The sequence below is a fragment of the Atheta coriaria genome, unplaced genomic scaffold (assembly GCF_025399875.1).
Source record: "Atheta coriaria isolate IRGN ID8LTWV9N9 unplaced genomic scaffold, Caltech_Dcor_3.1 hic_scaffold_3_pilon, whole genome shotgun sequence".
NCBI lineage: Eukaryota > Metazoa > Arthropoda > Insecta > Coleoptera > Staphylinidae > Dalotia > Dalotia coriaria.
The window spans coordinates 4,111,976-4,130,764 of NW_027045445.1; the positions used below are offsets into that span (position 1 = coordinate 4,111,976).

Below are 18,789 nucleotides of genomic sequence, written 5' to 3' on the forward strand. Positions count from 1 at the left end.
GCGCACGGTGTCGCACGATAGACGATAATAAAAAACACTATATAAGGAAAATGCATTACAATTCCGCGCCGGGAATGGCTCCCGCGGGACGCGGCGTCGGGCTAAACTCCGCCATATTATTTCGTGGTTTGCAGTTTGCAGGCGCACGGCGGCGCCGTTTTACCTTTACCGTTAATAACTTTCCACTGTCAGCGCGAAAGTCGGCAGCCGCCCCACGCTGAGCTCCTCTTTCTCTCGAAAGAGCTTTGGTGCAATTTTGCTACACTCGCCGTCGCTGCCGGCGCCGTTTATATAGCTCATTTTAACTAAAACTTTAAAACGTCTCTCCTTTCCACTCTGACTGCGCCGATTCGCTGTCGTGATATACTTGAATTTCTATTAGCGTATATGTTTATAGGTTTACGTTTACATAAAATATCAGCCGCGTATGCGTCCCGCTTGAAAAGTTTTTAATTAATCTTTGATTATCTATGATACAACAACTTTCGCTCAGCGTATAAGCATGTTTTGTTTGCGTGTAATTTATCGGGAACAAAACACCGCTAATATTAAATTTTTAACTAAAAATATAGAAATAAAAAAATCAGTATTGATATATTAATGGTTATCAATTTAAGCGCTTTGATAGCAGATTAATTGCGAATGTTTTTGGTGAGTGTTGGTGGGCAGTTTCCGTTTCCGCCATTAGAGTAACCATCACAAACGCTGCGAAGTGAGATGTGCTCGACCGCATCCGCGCCAACGTTCCCCCCTGGTGGCCAATAAATTAATCAGCGCTGCCAGTCGCCTCGCCGGGGTGGCGAGAAGGGCCACCTCCGCCGGTGGTAGCGGTGGCGGCAGCGGTGGTTCTATACGAATGTGTGTCTAAACGTGCCCAAGCCGCACGTCTATACATCCATTTTCGGGAACGTTGCCGACGTGCGTTTTCCGTTCATCGTCGGGCGCGCCACTGCGGCCCGCGACCGCCCCCTCACCCTTCTCGATACATCCGGCTCGAACACGCAAAATGCATCACTACGAGTATGCCACGAGCGCACCAATCAAACACGAGTAAAGCCACCCGTGATATATCAATATCAATCCCCTAATATTCGAATTTCGTATTTGTATGCGGTTATTATCCATTTTTATATCGACCTTATGCCTTTTTAGCTGCGATATCGTTCTTAAAATCATACCAATCTAAATTTTCGATCTTATTTTGATGTTTTATACATTATAACCTATAAAACGCATGTATGTATTGAACATAACCTGCAATTACATACATAACCAATTTTTTGTTTATTTGTGCATTTCTACACCGGTGTATATGAAAAGTTATGCCAAATAAACAGTCATTACTGGGCTTTTGTTTGCCGGACTCTTTTTTGAAAAGTTATTCCGTCGTAGTCGTAAAACATCATGAAAAAAATGGAAAAACGAACAAATCGAGGTTGAAATGCACTAAAACGCGTGATACACAGTCAATACGCTGACTTCCTGCTTTTAGGTGGGCAGGCAATGGATTTGGCAGCTCATATTATCTCCGGCTGGAATCCGCGGTTCGATGTGCACAATGTCCAATGTTCGTCATATAAATTTTACAACTTTTAAAAGAGGCAATAAAAAACGGCGCCCGAATGTATTTATATTTATTATTTCTCGCACCTTTCGGACATTTTACACACACACACACCGACGCCATTTTGCCGAATGTACAAGTACACGTATCCGATGTGTCAATAGCGAGCTGTAAATCGTGCGGCAATGCGTCGTAAATCGTGATGGATTATCCCTGCTGTCACACACGGAGACGGCGGTGGCTGCAGCCAGCACGGCTAAAACATTGACATGACCGTTAAAGCGACTCCCGGCATTGGCAAAGCACCATATATCAGGCAAATAATTCCGTACATGAAATGGAAGCCAATTCGACAATTCTCATTGGCTGACTTCCGGGTAGATATTTGTGGCCTAGTATTGAAAGCAGTAATCCAATGTTGAGATACATTGTGCTTGTTTTTTTATTTGTTGCCGCCGGCGAGTGGTTAATTGTGAAAGGTGTGTTTACGATTCTCACCCTCGGAGGAATTCGCGCCCTCAAGAAACTGCCAAGTAAAACGCAAACTTAGGAAAACATCAGTAAATAAAAATACGAGAAAAATCGCTCGGAAATCCGTTGAAAATAAAATATCGTGGAGTAAAAGTAAAGGAGAAATATCGACGCACCCCGAAAGAGACACGAAGCGAACGCTGTGTTTCGCTAAAAACCAAAAGGGAGACGTAAACGTCCCACAATACAGTTACCAGCGCTTGGGAAACGGGAAAACGAGACACCGACTTCCTACTAAACGTCAAATAAAGGTCTTCGCATTGTATGTGTGCAGTGCCTTAAATCAGGATCGCGTTTTTCGCGCAAGCACGCTGTGAAACAAACACGTATCACCATGCATTTTGTTTTAATTTGACAGATAACAATTTGTTTCGTCATGAAGCAATGATAGAGTATGTGTTCATCGCATACCTATACATATTCACTTATTTTTACACCGATTATATCATACGATTTCCATTTTTACACAAAGAATAAACAACAAGATGGTGTTTCCGCATGCGTACAGGACTGAACACAGTGAGACACACACGTCAAACGCTGAGTATGGCGACTACTACGCAAGAGTAATCAGTAAAAAGATTAAAATCCAGCCGGCGTTGCATAAAATCCTTCAACACGTTGATTCCAATCGCAAGCAAATCTTGAGTGACCTTCAAGAGTTTATAAAAATTCGCACAATATGGCCGAATGCAGAGTGTGTCAAAGAAATGGTCCGTATGAAGGATCATATAGAGAAATGGATGCGTAAACTCGGCGCAAAGTATGAATCATTTGACATTGGGTGTCATAAAGTTGGCAATCAAAAGATTAAACTTCCGCCTGTTACTTTGGCAACTGTACGAGGCAGTAGTGATATCACAGTTTGTGTTTATTGCAATGTAGATGTGCGTGATCCGTGCATATCAAAATGGAAGACGAATCCATGGGAAGCTGTCGAAGTCGGTAAAGAAGTTTACGGTAATGGTGTAGTGCTAGGGAAAGGTCCGTTACTCTGCTGGATTGAAGTAATCAATGCTTTTATTCAAGCAAAAGTCCCACTTCCGGTTACGGTCAAGTTTATAATCGAAACCAACTATTTTAATCGCAGTATTGGACTCAAGGATTTCCTAATGACACAGAAACAGATATTTTTACATGATATTGATTATGTGGTCGTGAATGACTCCGAATGGTTGAATGATAAATATCCGTGTATTACATACGGAGTGATTGGTATCGTTCATGTTGATTTATATGTCACAACTGTGGCGAATTCAGGAGAAGATCCAGAAGTTACAATGGAAGAGATTGTGTCGAGGATTTGTAATGGTGACGTGGTGACAATACCACTCTATGATAAGTATGTAACCCAAATTACACCGGATGAAGAAAATTTGTATGAATCGATTAATATTAACTTTGAAGAGATGAAGTGAGTTAAATTTTATTGTTTTTAACAGTTTTAATTGTTTTTTAATGTTTTTAAGGAAACAATTACCTCCAGAGAGGCAAAACTGGTCAAAATCTAAGCTTTTAATGCACTACTGGCGTAAACCAACCATTTTTGTCGATAAAGTAGAGCGCTGCACATGTGATAAACGTGACACTACAAAAATAAAACGACATATAATACTTAAGATTGTTCCGAAGCAAATACCGAAGTTAATTGCTGAATTATTAAAGAATTACATTCTTAATCTGGCGCAGACGTTGAAATTAAAGAACACGGTTGAAGTTGAATATACAACTGATACAAAACCATTTGTTGAAGATTGTCACTCGTTGAATTACGAAGCTGCACGTCGTGCTACCATACAAATATACAAAGAAGATCCGAACATGATACGTGATGATAAAGACCTGAAAAATTTGAATATTCTGGAGATGTTGGAGCGTAACATTTTGATTTTGCCATTGTCTGTCAAAGGCAGTTCTGGCGGTGAAGATAATGAGCACATTCAATTGAAAAACTTGTATGAAAGCATCAAGTTGATTGCGGCGTATTTGTTTCAAGTACGTTTACTGTCTGATGGTTCAAAGTAACGAGCGAAATTTTGCGTGAATTTACAATTTATTCGTATATTTATTGGAAACAAGTGCTGTTAAGGTGGGCGGAATGAGAGATAGCAGAGATGGGGATTGCGTGCGGAGTGTAATTGCTACGATTGTATTATTATCGAAATAATTATACGTCATTCGTTTTATTAATGTTTTTAATTAGTTAATTAAGTGAATGGCCCGGCGCGCAGCCGCACGTGTGCGTGTAAAGCGTATTTGTTGTGTGTGCTCGTTTGCGGCTTGTTAAAGGTGTGGCGTTTACGCAGGCACGCAAAGGCAAAACATTTTTTTAATGATTTTTTTTTCGTCTTTGGATTTTTTTAACGAAAATTCACCAAAACACAAAAAAACAACTAGAAATCGAAAAACTTATTTTTGAGGTTATTTTATTTGTTTGGCAGTTGTATAACCTAACTTAACCTAAAAAATGATGAAATTTTGCACTTTTTGCACTTTGCGTGCTTTAGACGAGCCTCTGGCGTGTTGACCATGGTGTATAGATGCAACGATGGATAATACGAAGCGCATCAGATAATATAAATGAGTGTTAAACGTGGCCACGTGGCCGTGGCACGCACCGCAGCCGGAAATTACTGTTTGTCTCTCTGTCCGGTCGGTTCCCCCGAAAAAAATATACCCCGTGCACACAGAAGCGCACACTTTAGGTGTACGAGTTGAACTGTTCGTATTTTTTTTCCTCTGTGGTGCGCGCAGTGGGCAGTAAAAAAACCAAAAAGCGGCAAACGAAAAGTTGCTCTTTGTTTCGACATGCCGGCGAGCGCACACTGACAATAAAATGTCACCTATTTCTAAGTGTATGTCGGCTAGCCGACATCTGTTCCCCGAATGCTCGACAACGTGCATAATCACAAGCGAACACGAAAAAAAGACGAAAAAAAAAGAACGAACGAAAACAACGCGCGCCAGACACGCGATGCACATTGTTTTTAATTAGTTATATTAATACGCTCGTTTAAGTAAATCTTAAGTTTATTCATGAGGATAAAATGAGCCATGGTGCGTGTCAAATAACTGTCAGAGAAATAATTTTAATTCAACTCAAATTATTTTGCTTTCATTTGATTTATTTTTCGTGCTTTATTGTGGAGTAAATGTTAAATATCTATATATACATAATTTATTTGTTTGCGGAAAAATTCAATGCGTAATTTAAAATCATTTAAAAGCTTTGCTCGTATCGCCGTGTTTATATTATTTTTATTCATTGTTTATCATTCCAATTCATATAAAATGTGAATGCGAAACAAATTACACGTACAATTATGTGCATACAGGTCTAAATTTACTATGGTAAATGTAAAATGGCGCAAATATTAATGATTTTTGCGCCGGCGAGCGAAAATTTCAATTTTAATTTCAGAACGTGCGTCAAATATTAAAAATGAATTAAATAATATGTATTGAACGCGTTGTGTGTGCGTTGTGTGCGAATAATAATTGAAAAATGATCAAACGGAGACTATGGGTCTCGCTACGGGTGATTTTTTAAATGAAAATCTAAATGGAACTCACATTGATGACATTTCAACCACGCGACGAGAGTGTCCATTGCCGATGGCTGTGATTTCAAGCTATCACGGCTTCCAAACTCGTTTATTAATTAATTGACATTTTTTACATTGTGTCTACGTTGTGAGCGAGCGGTGAGTGCAGAGGTGCGTAAAGCATCATTAATTTAATTAAAGCTTTGCCATGCTTTGTCAGCGCGCATATTTTTGTATAGAAAATCGAATTATTTAATAAAACACAAAAATCACACTCAATAAATACCTGAAACATATTTTATACTTTGTTATAGTCAATGTCAATATCTAGGCATTTGTACAAACAGTGTATGTTAAGTTGCATACTGTAAAGGAGTAAAAATGTGTTTTAAATTTGATTATTCACGTCAGCATTGACACATGAGTAGAAACGGTGTATGTTAAGTTGTCTACATTAAAAGAAGTAAAAAATATCGTGCATAAAGACTGATTAATTGCTGGTTGGTGACATTTGCAAAGTAAAACCTTGAATGCCCGAATGCAAAAGAGGTTTTTGATTACTTTTTGAAGTGCGTCGCTGGCGTACATCGTGCGCCATTGTTATAGATTGCTAAGTGCATATGGGACTCAATGGTTTTATTATTATACCCTTTGGGATTTCGTCACTATACAGCTCAAGTTGAATTCTAGACTATTACCCTTCGATTTAAAGCATCATTCAAATATCACCCGAAGAAAAACGCAATCAATCATTGTGTGCCAGAAGCGACTTGTCTTAACAATACTTAAGTCACTTTCATTACACTTAAATTAAACTTCGTGTAATTTGTGTTAATTCCTTCAAAAATCGTCATCAGTGACATCTCATTAGTTGCATGCGCAATGATAAATTGTATTGAAGGTGTGAGGTTGTTAGATTCGTAATGAATAAATTAAGCTTAACGTTTTTCGCATCGTCCGAGCGTAACCGAAGCAATCCATCTTCTTCATTTCATTATTTTTTTCCTACGTTGTGTTCGTACTCATCTATCTAATCCAAATAGAACTAATTAGCCATCACATGCCGCCACATTTTTATATTAATGGCGGTTGAGTGATAACATCAGGCCTCCAGCGGTGACTACGCAACCATTAAAATATAGAAAATTAGGTAGTATATTTGTGCGTTCCGGCGATGGGTGACCACACATGCGAACCATTCATTAGCAATCAACTGCGAAAGAAAGCCACACATTAACAATATCCTACAAAATATAAAAAAACATTCTATGTCACATTCAATTAGCGAACGTGGCTCATTTTTGTGGTTATGTCTGTGTGGTAATTATTTGCTCGTGTGTAATTATCCGTATGTGTCGTGTGGGTTGCATAACTGAATGCGTAATATCCGGCGGGCGAATTTCGAAATTACGAAAAATGATTAAATGGCTTCCTGCTTACCGCCACCCGGGGGGTGGGTGGGCACGCGGTGAATATTCGTGTCGCGACAGATACGCATAATCTTCACTTTGTGATTTTCTCAATGCCAATGTGCGGGCGCATTAGCGAATGTAAAAGCAAAGCCCAGCAGCATGTTATGGATACAACATAGATTTAGGGGGAGTCTGGCTGGTCCTGAAGTCGGGGGAGAGTTAATCGAAGGGGGACCTATTGACCTTGGCGAATGAGCGACCATCAGAGGAGATTTGCTCTTCTATTGAAGCGATGCACGCGTATAAAGAGCACACAAAAGCCTCTGTGGATTAATTTGGACGGAATTCTTTGAAAGCTTCTGCGCCTGCGATGATGCAAACTAGCCGGTGGTTTAGTTAACGCTACTAACATCTTTTCATTAGTGTTGCAATCTTCTTGCAACAATATTGAATATTAAAGTTGTGGGAGGTAAAAAATTGCAATGTAAAGATGTAAGTACTTAAAGCTCTATCAAAGTAAATATCCTCCCCTACAATTTTGATATATGCCAAAGGCGTCAGTGCTAAATGCATATTGCGCTTTGATTATCCATAGGCAGGATTTAATCAACCCTCTTTTTCACACATCACGCTCACAATTTACTTTATAATCATTTACTAAATGAAAAATCAACTATAAAGCTATTATTAGAGGTTATAACTGTATTCTGACATATTATGAAGCTTTTTTGAGGTTATGATGCTGTTGTTGCTGAATATATAACATTTATTGTAAATAACAACATAATTTAAGGATATTCAAGCGAAATAAAATTATAAATCGGTAATAATGTATATTAATTAGCTATCCACCGATTAAACATGCAATTAGCGGCGCTCACACAAAGTAAATTATAATAAAACGCAAATTTCGCGAATTATTATTCGCTGGCGCTGGCAATTTTGCATTTGGTAATTTTTTAAGCGCACTGCACGCTCGTGATTTAACGTGATAACCGTGATAACCGTTGAAAGTCACGCTGCGCATATAAATTCGTAGGTTTCTCCTCGTTTTAAGTAAATATTACGAGCGGTAGTACGTTGCCAGGCGTGCACATTTTGTTGACCCATTAGTCGGTTAAAAATGGACGAAAAATTAATAAAAATATAGCGGTTGCGGGCGTTGTGTTTTTTTTCGCATTTTTTATTATGATGGAGGATGATCTGGTTTTAATGTGACCAGAGTAAAAATGTATGTAGGCCATTATACAAGCGTGTACTATGTGTTGGCTGCGCATCAGGCGTACCAACCCCGTTGCCGTGCGTTGATTTTTTGTTTGTTTTGTGTTTCGTTTTTTGTCTGTGCGGTATGCTGCAGAAATGAAATGATGGCACGATATCCCTCGAGATTAGGCACGTACCGGCTAGAGCAGTGATTTAGTATAATTTAGGATCATTCTTATTGGTACGAAGCGCAATTTATTACCCTTATTGCACGCGGCGGCGCTGATGTGCGCGTTACATCCATTAGTTTCTTTTTGTGTCAACACCGCGTGAATTTTTGTTCTCTTGATAAACCAACGATACGAGATTACATTACGATGAGATTACATTCTCTTGTACTACTTACCACAACGTTTGAGTGGAATTAATACTTATATTAACGTATATTCGAACGAATACGCTTGCAATTTCAACATAACCTTCACATTTGTGCTGAGTGTAAGTTAAAAAATGTGCTCTCTTCGGTGGTCGGCGCGCCGTTTGCGAAGGTGAGTTTAATTTATTACGAGTTCCTGTGTTCTAAATTTTACGAGCACACACACCGCACTCGCCTCAACGATGGCCGATGTTGCGGCTGATTCGGGGTCACCCCGCGAGATAATTTATGAGGGTTATATAAACCTCGTAATTAATTCTGTTTTCGGTTGCTGTAGCGATGTGTGTGTGCGGATGCGGCTTCGGGCAATACTAGAAAGCAATATACAGCGAGGGGTAGAGGTAGTGTCAGTGTGGCCCTTTGAAAGACTATGCTGTTACTTTAATTAATTGTCATTGATATCCTCATTAACATTCGACAAAAATTTAGTACCTCGACGCACGAGTCCGGATAATTACTGACTTTTAATTGCTACGATTTTCCAACAGAAGGTTATTTTAGTATATTCATAGTTAAATCTAATATATTTTTGTTATTTTTTGCATGTCATAGATATAAATATCCGCAATATATGCAACCAGTTATACACCAAATTTTAGTTCAGTTTATTGACGCTAGAGTTTTTCCAGAGGTTAAGCATGAGTTCTGACAGTGTGGAGTCGTGAAAAGTTATTTTGTGAAAGAAAATTTGACTGAGCGTCAGTGTGAGTGTTCAAGGAATCGGGGGCGGTTAGGTAAGAAGTTAACTTTGTATGAACGACTCAATATGGTGCGCAAATCGAAGAATCGTCCAAAAGGATTACCGAAATCAATTCGATTCGCTTTTGTTGAACAAATTGAGATTTAGATTTGCTCGTAGCATTTTCATTCCCTCTTACATTCAATGTGAGATTCTCTCCGTCTTGCTCTAATATTTTATTAAAGTGGTGAATATTTACACAAAAATGTGAAGAGATAAAAGCAAAAATTACTTATCGATTATTGAGAAGAAAGTAATTACTCGTTTACGCGTGCACTTAATGCTCTTTAGCGAGACGCTCTATCAAAGGGCGTTTTACGCGAGCCGCCCCCATGGCGAGCAAAAAAGAAAGACGAAGACAGACACAGCGTTAAACATGTATAGGTAAAAGGTAGATGGTAGAAGGGTAAATAGCCGGCGGAGATTTTCGCTTTTCACTCACTCAACACACGGTTGCTATGTGACCATGGTCCATGACCATTGATTGATGTGATTTTAACACCGCTCGCATACGAGAATTGAATTGAATTGGTAAGTGCACACAGTCTTGATTAAATTTGTGAAGCAGTTTGATGTGTTTGTTTGTTTCACTACGCGCGTCTCTGCACATTAATATTAATGCACGCCCGTGTGTGTGATTAGGTTATCATGCGGTTTCGAAATTACTTGCCTGTTACAGCATGAAGGATCGCGCTAGCGAATATTTGAGGTTATGTGTGAAATGTGTGTGGATTTCTCTGCGTTTGAGCGCAAATTTCGAAATTCATCGCATAGAAACTTGCAGCGTGCGCGCTCGAATAAATGGAAATTGCAGTCTGAGTCCCCGAGTCCATCGGTAGTCATGAGCGGAAGCTTTTCAGTCGTGCGCATAGCCGGCAACCCAACGTACTTTGCGCTAATAGGCTAGTCGGTGGCGGCTAGTCCTATTAAAACCTGTTTACAACCGCAGCGTCCGCACGATTTAATTGCTGAAGTGGATTGTGTTGTTTGTCTCGCATTGAAAATAGTTGCAAACTCGGAAACAAGTAAAACATGTTTATCGGATGCCATGGATGCAGTTTGGTACGATCGTCGTTGCACGGTTGCACGTCGAAGAGTTTCGCGAAACTTTAAATTGTTATTTACTCCAATTAAATTAGCCGCTTCGAGCGCGATGTTGAAATCGATCGATTCAACAATTAGCTCTCTGCAACCCAATACACATGAATGGCTGACAAAGCGCCAGCGGCTAGCCTAAACTCACGATTGTAAGTCTATATCGATTTTTTTTCTGTGTGACGCATAAACGCGTCAACGAGTGGTTTCGTACATTTTTGCATTTTGTTCATTTTATTCGAGCGCTCATTCGTGAATTGCGCGCGCGCTGGCTCTCAAGCTCGCGAGCGTTCTTGTTTGTTGCATTGTTTGCGGAGGCGGTTTTTGTAATTATAACGAGCTCTCTTCACGAGAGTAAACCGTACGTCGTACTTACACACAGCGCGCAGTTTACAGTTGCGAAATAAAACAACTAGGCACGAGTACTACCAACGTGCGCGCGCGCGCGTTGTGCAGAATCGGGGGAAGGGCTAAATGCGAATAATGGAAAATAAAAACACGAAAAGAGCAATTAAAAATTTTACCCGAAAGACAATGGCCGCGTACGCCGCTCTTCAACTGAACAATGCGGTATTTCCATTATTATTTATTTGCTCTTCACATAAGTGCAAAGTGTAGCATACAAAAACCAGTAATTTTTTATGACTGGGCGAAAAAATATTGTGGGGAAAATTTTCGGGAGGAAAATTGAAAAATAAATTAAGGGTTTAAATTTTAAATTACATGATCAAACATACAAATTGAATAATTTGCATATTTCTTCATTTTAATATCGTAATTTCTATTCGGCCATCTGCCGAAGCTTAGAGTCAGCGGTCAAGGTGTAAAGCGACATAAATCATGAATTAATAATATTTATCTCATCATTATGCACACCTTAAAACTACCCCTAAATTACGGATGCGCCGTGGAGCGTTGATACACATGTTTTATTGTCGCTTATCAATCTCGTTTGGTTTTTTTTATTGGCTTTTACTTTCTATAATATATTCCGATCTAGATTAGGACGTAAATAATATCTTTAAAAAGACTGTCTTCGTTTTAAAGCATGAAATTACTCCGTAGTAATAAATATTTGAAACATCTTAATAAATGTTTTTATTTTTTTGTGTGTTGAGTGGAATTTGTTTAGAAATACCTTCGATGGGTCGGTCGTACCTAAGCGCTAAGTAAGTAGAAAACATAATACGAATAAAAAAGAAATAAAACACGATCACAAGGTCTGGCGGCTCGAATTTAACACCTTTGTTTGGCTACAAACAAGAAGTGAAATGGATTTGAATTAAATTCAATTTGCACCAGTGGTGTTCGACTGCGGCGGTACGACGAGTGCAAAATGAAGAATTGCCGATTGTGGCCTTTTTTTCTCTTCCTCCTCATGTTGCGTCGAGTTTCGTGCCCTCTTGCTATTGTCAACTTTTCCTTTTTCTCTTTTCTTCGATTTTCTTGCGAAGGTTTTATGTGATCAAACAGAGTTTTTAAATTACTCACAAATACCTGCCTTCTGTGAGTATACTGTGGTCACTTTGATAAGTACAGAAATGAAGTAATCAAGAGGTTTGATAAAGTTATAATTCGTAGCGAATATCGAACGCTAATCACAATATCTCACGCGATTTTGCCTTGCACGTAATTTAACACGAGTGTTGTATACACTCCATTCAGTACGTAATGTATAAAAAGCCCTTAAAATGAGATTCCTTTTGTGCCCGGCGACCACCCCTCGGAAAAAAAGCTTCGTATTTCTGGTGCTTGCGGCGCAGCGCGTCCCTTCGCTTCGGGCTCATAATAGTTCCTTGCGTTTAGCAACCAATTTTCATCGTTTATGCGCTCGGCGAAAGCAAATCTACGCACAAAGCCCCAACGACTGCGCGGATAACATCTGATGATAAAAAAACGTGGAGTCAAATGACAAGACTTTTAAATTGGAATTGATTAAAAGCGTTGTATTTTGAGCAGGCGCAAATAACATATTAACACGAATTAAAGCGTATCGGAAGAGCAACGGAAGTAAAGTGAAGTAAAACTAATTTAATATATGCGCCTGAAGACATAAAAAAACTGTTAACACTTTTTTTATATTTATTTCAATATTGAGTAAGTTTTAACTTCAAAAGTTTATTTTTTACTTGCAGCTGTTAATAATTTTATATTATTGTTTTATCATAGTTTCCACTTGATTAATTCAACAGGCATATGTTGCTTTGACCATTAATAAATTATAGAGTATTGTGACCGATAACTGATTACAGTTTTCCACCTCTGTTGAGGGTACAATTTGAAAAATTGTAGGAATGTCCGAAAAGTGTGCCGTGCACGCGACCCCTAATCAAATGCGCCAACATTTAACTTAAACTTTAGTGCCGTTTGTGCCCCGAAAAAAATACGCATAGAGAGAGCATCGGCTTCCGGTGGCGAACACGTTTCTAATTAAATAGATGATTTTTGTTTGCTTAGATAATCATTTAATGTACCCCTTGTGTGCGCGGGGCGCACGCACTAACATGACTATTTACCCTCCCATTCGGCGACGATAGCATCTTTTCGCTATACGAAGAGCGTTATCGCTGCGAGCATCAAACGTCGAAGCATGATCATAATATAAGTGCACACACACGCACACAATATACACACTCAAATAAATGCATACTTGGTGTGTGCGCGCCCCGCTCAGCGAAAAAAAACCCTCAAACCGAACACATTTAGTACACTTTTAGGTACCTATTTATATTTATCAGGGAATGAAGGACTTGGAGGAGGCGCGCGTGCATGAATGTTCGTACTTGGTTAGAGTATTAACATTTCTATAATTTTTGAAGTTTTCCGGCTTATTTAGGGGTTGGTGGCGGGTTTGTTGGGCTTTTATTGCACCAGGCACACGGATGGAATTAGAGAGTATTTAGATTTTCGATGCGATTAGATTTTTAACGTTGATAATCTTTAAAAGTCAGACGATAAAGTGCATTGTAACCGTGGCATAGTAGTTTATTTATTAATTTTATATCTGTGATGAATAATTCGTTTATTAGCATTTAAATTATTAAATTATTTTATTTTGGGTAATAATTGTTTAGTTTTAGTAAATTTTTGCAAAATTTTTGCGGTTGTTTGACTATTTTTGTGGAATTTTTAACAAATTAACATAGATTTGTAGTTTAGATTGTAATTCCGCATCTGCATTGCATAATTCACAAATGACAAATGCATTCGTGTAATTTAAACGACTCCTGTGGCTAATTAAACGCCTTCGTTGAATTTATTTGTCACGTGTACTTCACTTCGGGCACAAAACGTTCTTTTATTTCGCTGCGTTTCATTTTTTTCTTTTTGTTTTCTCCCGCTTTACAATTCGTTTTACAAACATTTGCAATTATTATCCCCCTTGGTTGTTGTAATTCTAGACTCTACGCAGTGTCGTAGCATATGCCAGCGAAATTATACATTACACTGTCCCAGAAATACAGTTTGTGTAAGTTTGCGTTCGAAACGCCCTTGAAAAACATTCGATGTAAGTGAATCAATGCGATTTTCTGGTGTGCAAGTTCACACCTTTCGACACTGCATGGGGGATGTGCCTCTGGAACCGCCCGATCATCCCACTTGCAGTTGTTGTTCAATATAAATCCAATACTCGCATTCACTCGATGTTAATTATCGGTTGCTTTGTGCCGCGCGGAAATAGACCACGGGTGGGTTGCGATGGGCGGGCGGTTGAATTTCGATGGATATTTAACGCGATGAATATGCGCGCACAATGAATTCAATTGAGTAGTAAAAATATGGTTAATATTATTAGGTTAATAACGGGTTTACTATTACGCATAATTGCAGGGAATTATTTCCGAATGATTTTCAACACACAAATTTCAAGAACATAAAAGTTGCAAGATTTTTTATCTTAAAAATACAGCGGAGACAACATAATTGCTTGAATTTTGAGTGATTTGAACGACTATACACATGGGGTCACACGCCACCCCTATTAGAATAATGTACTAGTACTATAACAATGGCAAACATGGACAAAACGCTCGAGTCAAAGCGTGAACTCATCCCTACATTCGCAGGAATGGCAGAGAAGAAGAATAAACCCCAGTACCTAGTGTTGTAATAAGTGAGCAGATGTTCTAAAGGGTTTGCCCAGCAGTAAGATTAAACTCCAATCAAGTATTTTCGTTTTTCTTTTTGCATTCACTTGACTCTATCTCGATGCGATATTGATTAAACTCGGCCATCATTTTTATACACAGAATTCAAAGAAAGAGGATAGAAAAATATCAAAATAAAAACAAAATAAACAAGCTGTGCTTTTGGAATGTCACGAATATCATCTAATTTCCATTTATTTCACTTTCGTAACAACAATATGTGGCTACACAATTAATTTAGATAGTTGTTAGTTTAAAGAGTATTTATGTGTATGTGTGGTTGCATAGTTTTCATTTACAAATTGTGATTTGTAAAGATTTTATGTACAAATTATTTCCGGCTGTTTGGTTTTAGTCATATAGTAGAAAATAAATACAATGAATATGTACAAAGCATCACTAATCTTAACATAATTATCATTAATCTTGCACATTCTTTTTTAAATATTTAGCTTAGTTATATTTAAAACACCAAAAAAACACAAGCTGTGCTTTTTTGGCGCAGTGTTTACGCGCTGTTTCTGCACTCTTGTATAAATATAAATATATACAACCTATTTGGCTAAAATGTTTTGTTCACTTTCTCACAATATGTTTACACACTTACACACACTGAAGTTTTTTTTCTCTGTTATAAATAATTTGTACTTAGTACGTTTTGCATCTCTGCTTCACTTTTGCTTCACTAGTGCGGCTGGTGTGTCGGGTTTCAGACGAGGCCCGACATTGGCGGTCGACTTACAGGACTCGATGGTAGGCTGTGCACGGCGGCGGCGACACTCGCCTGATGATGATAGTACAGTGAGCTCGGATAGCCGGCGGGGGGTGTGCCGACAGCGCCGGTGTTGGTGGAATCGCGTGCGTCCAACGGATGCGGATGCAGCGCTAACGCATGGCCCTGATCGAAGGGATGGCGGTTTGCCGCCGCCTCGTGGTAGAGTATCGGCACGCGTACCAGCCGCTGTGCAGCGTGCGCCATATTGGCCGCTTCTAATTCCGCCGCCAACTGTCGCTTCCATTTATTCCGTCGATTCTGGAACCAGATCTTTACTTGTGTTTCGGTTAGATGGAGACTGGCTGCTAGTCCTGCTCGTTCCGAACTGGAGAGATAGCGTTTCATGTCAAAGGTGCTTTCTAGTTGGAAAACTTGCGACCGGGAGAATACTGTTCGAGTTTTCTTCTTGCGCTTGTTCGCCAGTGAGCTGCCGGGGCTTAAACTGGCGTTTTGCACTTTTTTGTCTTTATCTGTATCGTAGTCGCTTTCGTCGTCGTCGACCTCCTCGTCGATGACCATACTTGAGTCGGATTCTCGGAAAGGACTTTTTGCGCGTGCTAGCGATAGGTAATTCTGCTCCAGATAGGATGTATGCGAGGTGGTTTGATGTGGACTGTTGGGTGGTGAACGATGGCCGTCGGGTGATGTGGGTCGTGGGCTACGATTGCTCTCTGATGATGGTAGTGTGGAGTGAAAGTCACGCGGTGAGTTTGGTGGCGATTGATCGTCATTGTTGGAGGTGCCGCCTGCAAACAAATTTCGAAAATGATAAACTTGTGTTAGGAGTATTTGCAGTCCGGTGGTTTCCGGGAAGCCCTGCGTGCACGGTTTGCTTGGTTTGCTTCTAATCGTTCGGAAGCCATAACTCTAGTAGTGCAGGGCGGATTTACTGACAGTTGCAGGCGCGAGATCGTCTTTCAGGTTGGAGTTTGCGTTATCGACGTTCAACTTACGTTAAATTGCTTTTATAAAGGAAATTGTTGGAAATTACGTGTAACGACCGAACAAGCCGGAAGCATTCAGGCAATAAAACGCAATAGTCCAGTTTTAACTTAATTATCGCTCAACTTCCATGCAGGAAAAGTTTCATAATTTTCAACATTGATTGTTTCCGTTTCAGTTGGGAGTTTTACGGGATTAGAAACCATAAAAAGGCACACGTTTTACTTTATCATTTATCGTGTAGCACGCGTGCACGCAAACTAATTGCTTCCTTAACGAAATTAAATGGGGAATGACAAATGGGCTGAGCACTTGTAGTGATTCGTCAACTATCGCTTACAAGTCAATAATTCATGTGGTCATAAGTCATTTTTACTCACCATTTGGACTTGTTTTCTCTTGGCTTAGTTGAGGTTGTAGCCGCCCCCAGTACCAAGGTATACTGCGCGGATCCGTCGGTCCACATAACGCTGCATAACGACTTGAAGCTGCCGCCAGAGCACCGAAATGTGACATAAGACCTAATCTGTAAAAATAACGCTCTATTAGTACTCAAATTATTTATTAATCTGTATTTGAGTAGTATTGGAATGTTATAATTTAAACATGAGAGGTTTACGAAATTTCAAAGGTAGTCTTGGGCCCCAACTTGCCGAAAGTCTGCAATCTGGGAAGTCTGGGTCTAATGGGAGGCGGCCGGAAGTAAGCGGAAGCACAAGGAGCCGAATTCCCTAAGAGGATTTAGTCCTCTGTCTCCTGCCGTCTGCTCTTGGTCTTGCGCTTGCTGGTGCAGGAGACCGCATTGGTCTTTAAGTGCTGCGATATCTTGACATGATCGATAAACAACCTTTTCCGAGGTGCACGGCTTGCGCTTGCTCTTGCTCTTAGGTTCTAAACCGCTTTGAGGACTTTTGAGGAGGTATTTTATATTTTTCAAATATAAAAATATTGATGTAGCATGTTTAAGGTATGAATACAGACCGTTTTGTTATTCATCCTTAAATATTTTGGATGAAAACGATGCAAAACAGTAAAGAATAGGGGATTTTGGGGTGGATTATCCTGCCAAGAGGTTTTGCAACTTTGCTAAGACAAACTAATCCAACAATCTTCTTATTTATACATTTTTCATGTCACCAGACAAGATATTTAACTATTTTCACAAAAAAACGCGTTTTATATGGATTAATATGAATTGTTTATGCTGTAATTACCTTGAAAGCATGTTGCTGTCGTTGTTACTTGAAATGGCAGCTTCGAGGACTTGCTGATGCGTCGGCAAGTATCCGTTTTTCTTCGCCGCGGGTTCCGCGCGGCTGAGAATACTCGAAATCGAAAAGTTTGTGGAAGCGCCCGAGTTTTTCGGCGTGCCCGTACTTTTTGTGCTATCTTTCGAGTCGTTTTTCTCTTCGTCCGCTTGCGTTTGCTTGATAACCGGAAAGCACGTGATGTTTGCCGGAACATGATGATTATAGCGATATTCAGGTTCTGGTGAATTGTTCCTCGATGTCGATTCTGGACTTGACACGACGTTCACTTCAATCTCTTTCACGGGCGAAGACATTTTACCGATTTTTTTTTGTTCACTGAAATATTTTATATTCACTGTGATATTATAACACTTTACACATGCGGATATGTTTAGTATTTAGTGTTGAATGTTTAGTTGTGAACAATAACTGTGATGCGAACAATCCGACGAGCACATTTGTACATTTGTACAATCAGCACACTGTGAATTCGGTTTGGTTTTCGGCGCGAGTGGCGACGACTGATGCCGTTTGCGGTGTAGAGTGGTTTACACGGGCCGGTGTGATGTTTGCGCCCGATAAGGGCGGTTATTTTAAGAGGACACACCCCCGGACGCGTCCTGGGGGGGAACACCCTGTGGCAGCAGCGAGCGCACCGACGGTGGTGCACTTCACTTCAACGCATTTCGCTCGTCCCTTTCGTTAAACCGTTAAAAGTGGTGTATCTCATACCAGACACTCCAACTCGAGACCATAGCAAACCCACCCCGTTGGGCACATGTGAGTGCAAGCAGGATAACCGAGGGGGTGAGTTAAAGTCCGTGAGTCGGTTTCGTTGAGTGGGATAACCGCGCACGCCTCACAACCTCACTACTGTCTTCTTGTTGGAATTGAGTCCCAAATATCGATGATGCTATTATTTGATTAAACGTGGTTTATTTGCTAAAATTTAATTTTTTTTTGAAGGAAATTATGTTTAAATAGGGTTGAAACATGGTGATACACGTTTGAGTTTCATCTCAATAGGCAGCCGATGATTTTCCGCTCGAATAAATGCAATGAAATGCGGCGGCATGTTGCCGCGCTGACAGGAACCTCCTCGTATCTAGTTGTTGGGCACAATCGCATGCGTAGCGAGCCTGAATGCGC

The 18,789-nt window shown here is 39.9% G+C and overlaps 2 protein-coding genes across 2 annotated transcripts; one reads left to right on the forward strand and one right to left on the reverse strand.

The window, feature by feature from the left end:
- Nucleotides 1–2,438: 2,438 nt before the first annotated feature.
- LOC135789624 (cytosolic non-specific dipeptidase-like) lies at nt 2,439–4,281 on the forward strand. Its single transcript, XM_065299542.1, has 2 exons — nt 2,439–3,509; nt 3,565–4,281. Exons 1-2 carry the CDS (start codon nt 2,581–2,583, stop codon nt 4,118–4,120), a joined length of 1,485 nt encoding a protein of 494 aa, XP_065155614.1. The 5' UTR covers nt 2,439–2,580; the 3' UTR covers nt 4,121–4,281.
- A 10,552-nt stretch (nt 4,282–14,833) lies between these two features.
- On the reverse strand, nt 14,834–18,171 carry Hmx (H6 family homeobox). Its single transcript, XM_065317753.1, has 3 exons — nt 17,605–18,171; nt 16,771–16,916; nt 14,834–16,194 (listed from the first exon to the last, which is right to left on the reverse strand). The coding sequence occupies exons 1-3, from the start codon at nt 17,952–17,954 to the stop codon at nt 15,383–15,385; spliced, it is 1,308 nt and encodes a 435-aa protein (XP_065173825.1). The 5' UTR covers nt 17,955–18,171; the 3' UTR covers nt 14,834–15,382.
- Between the last annotated feature and the right edge of the window lie 618 nt (nt 18,172–18,789).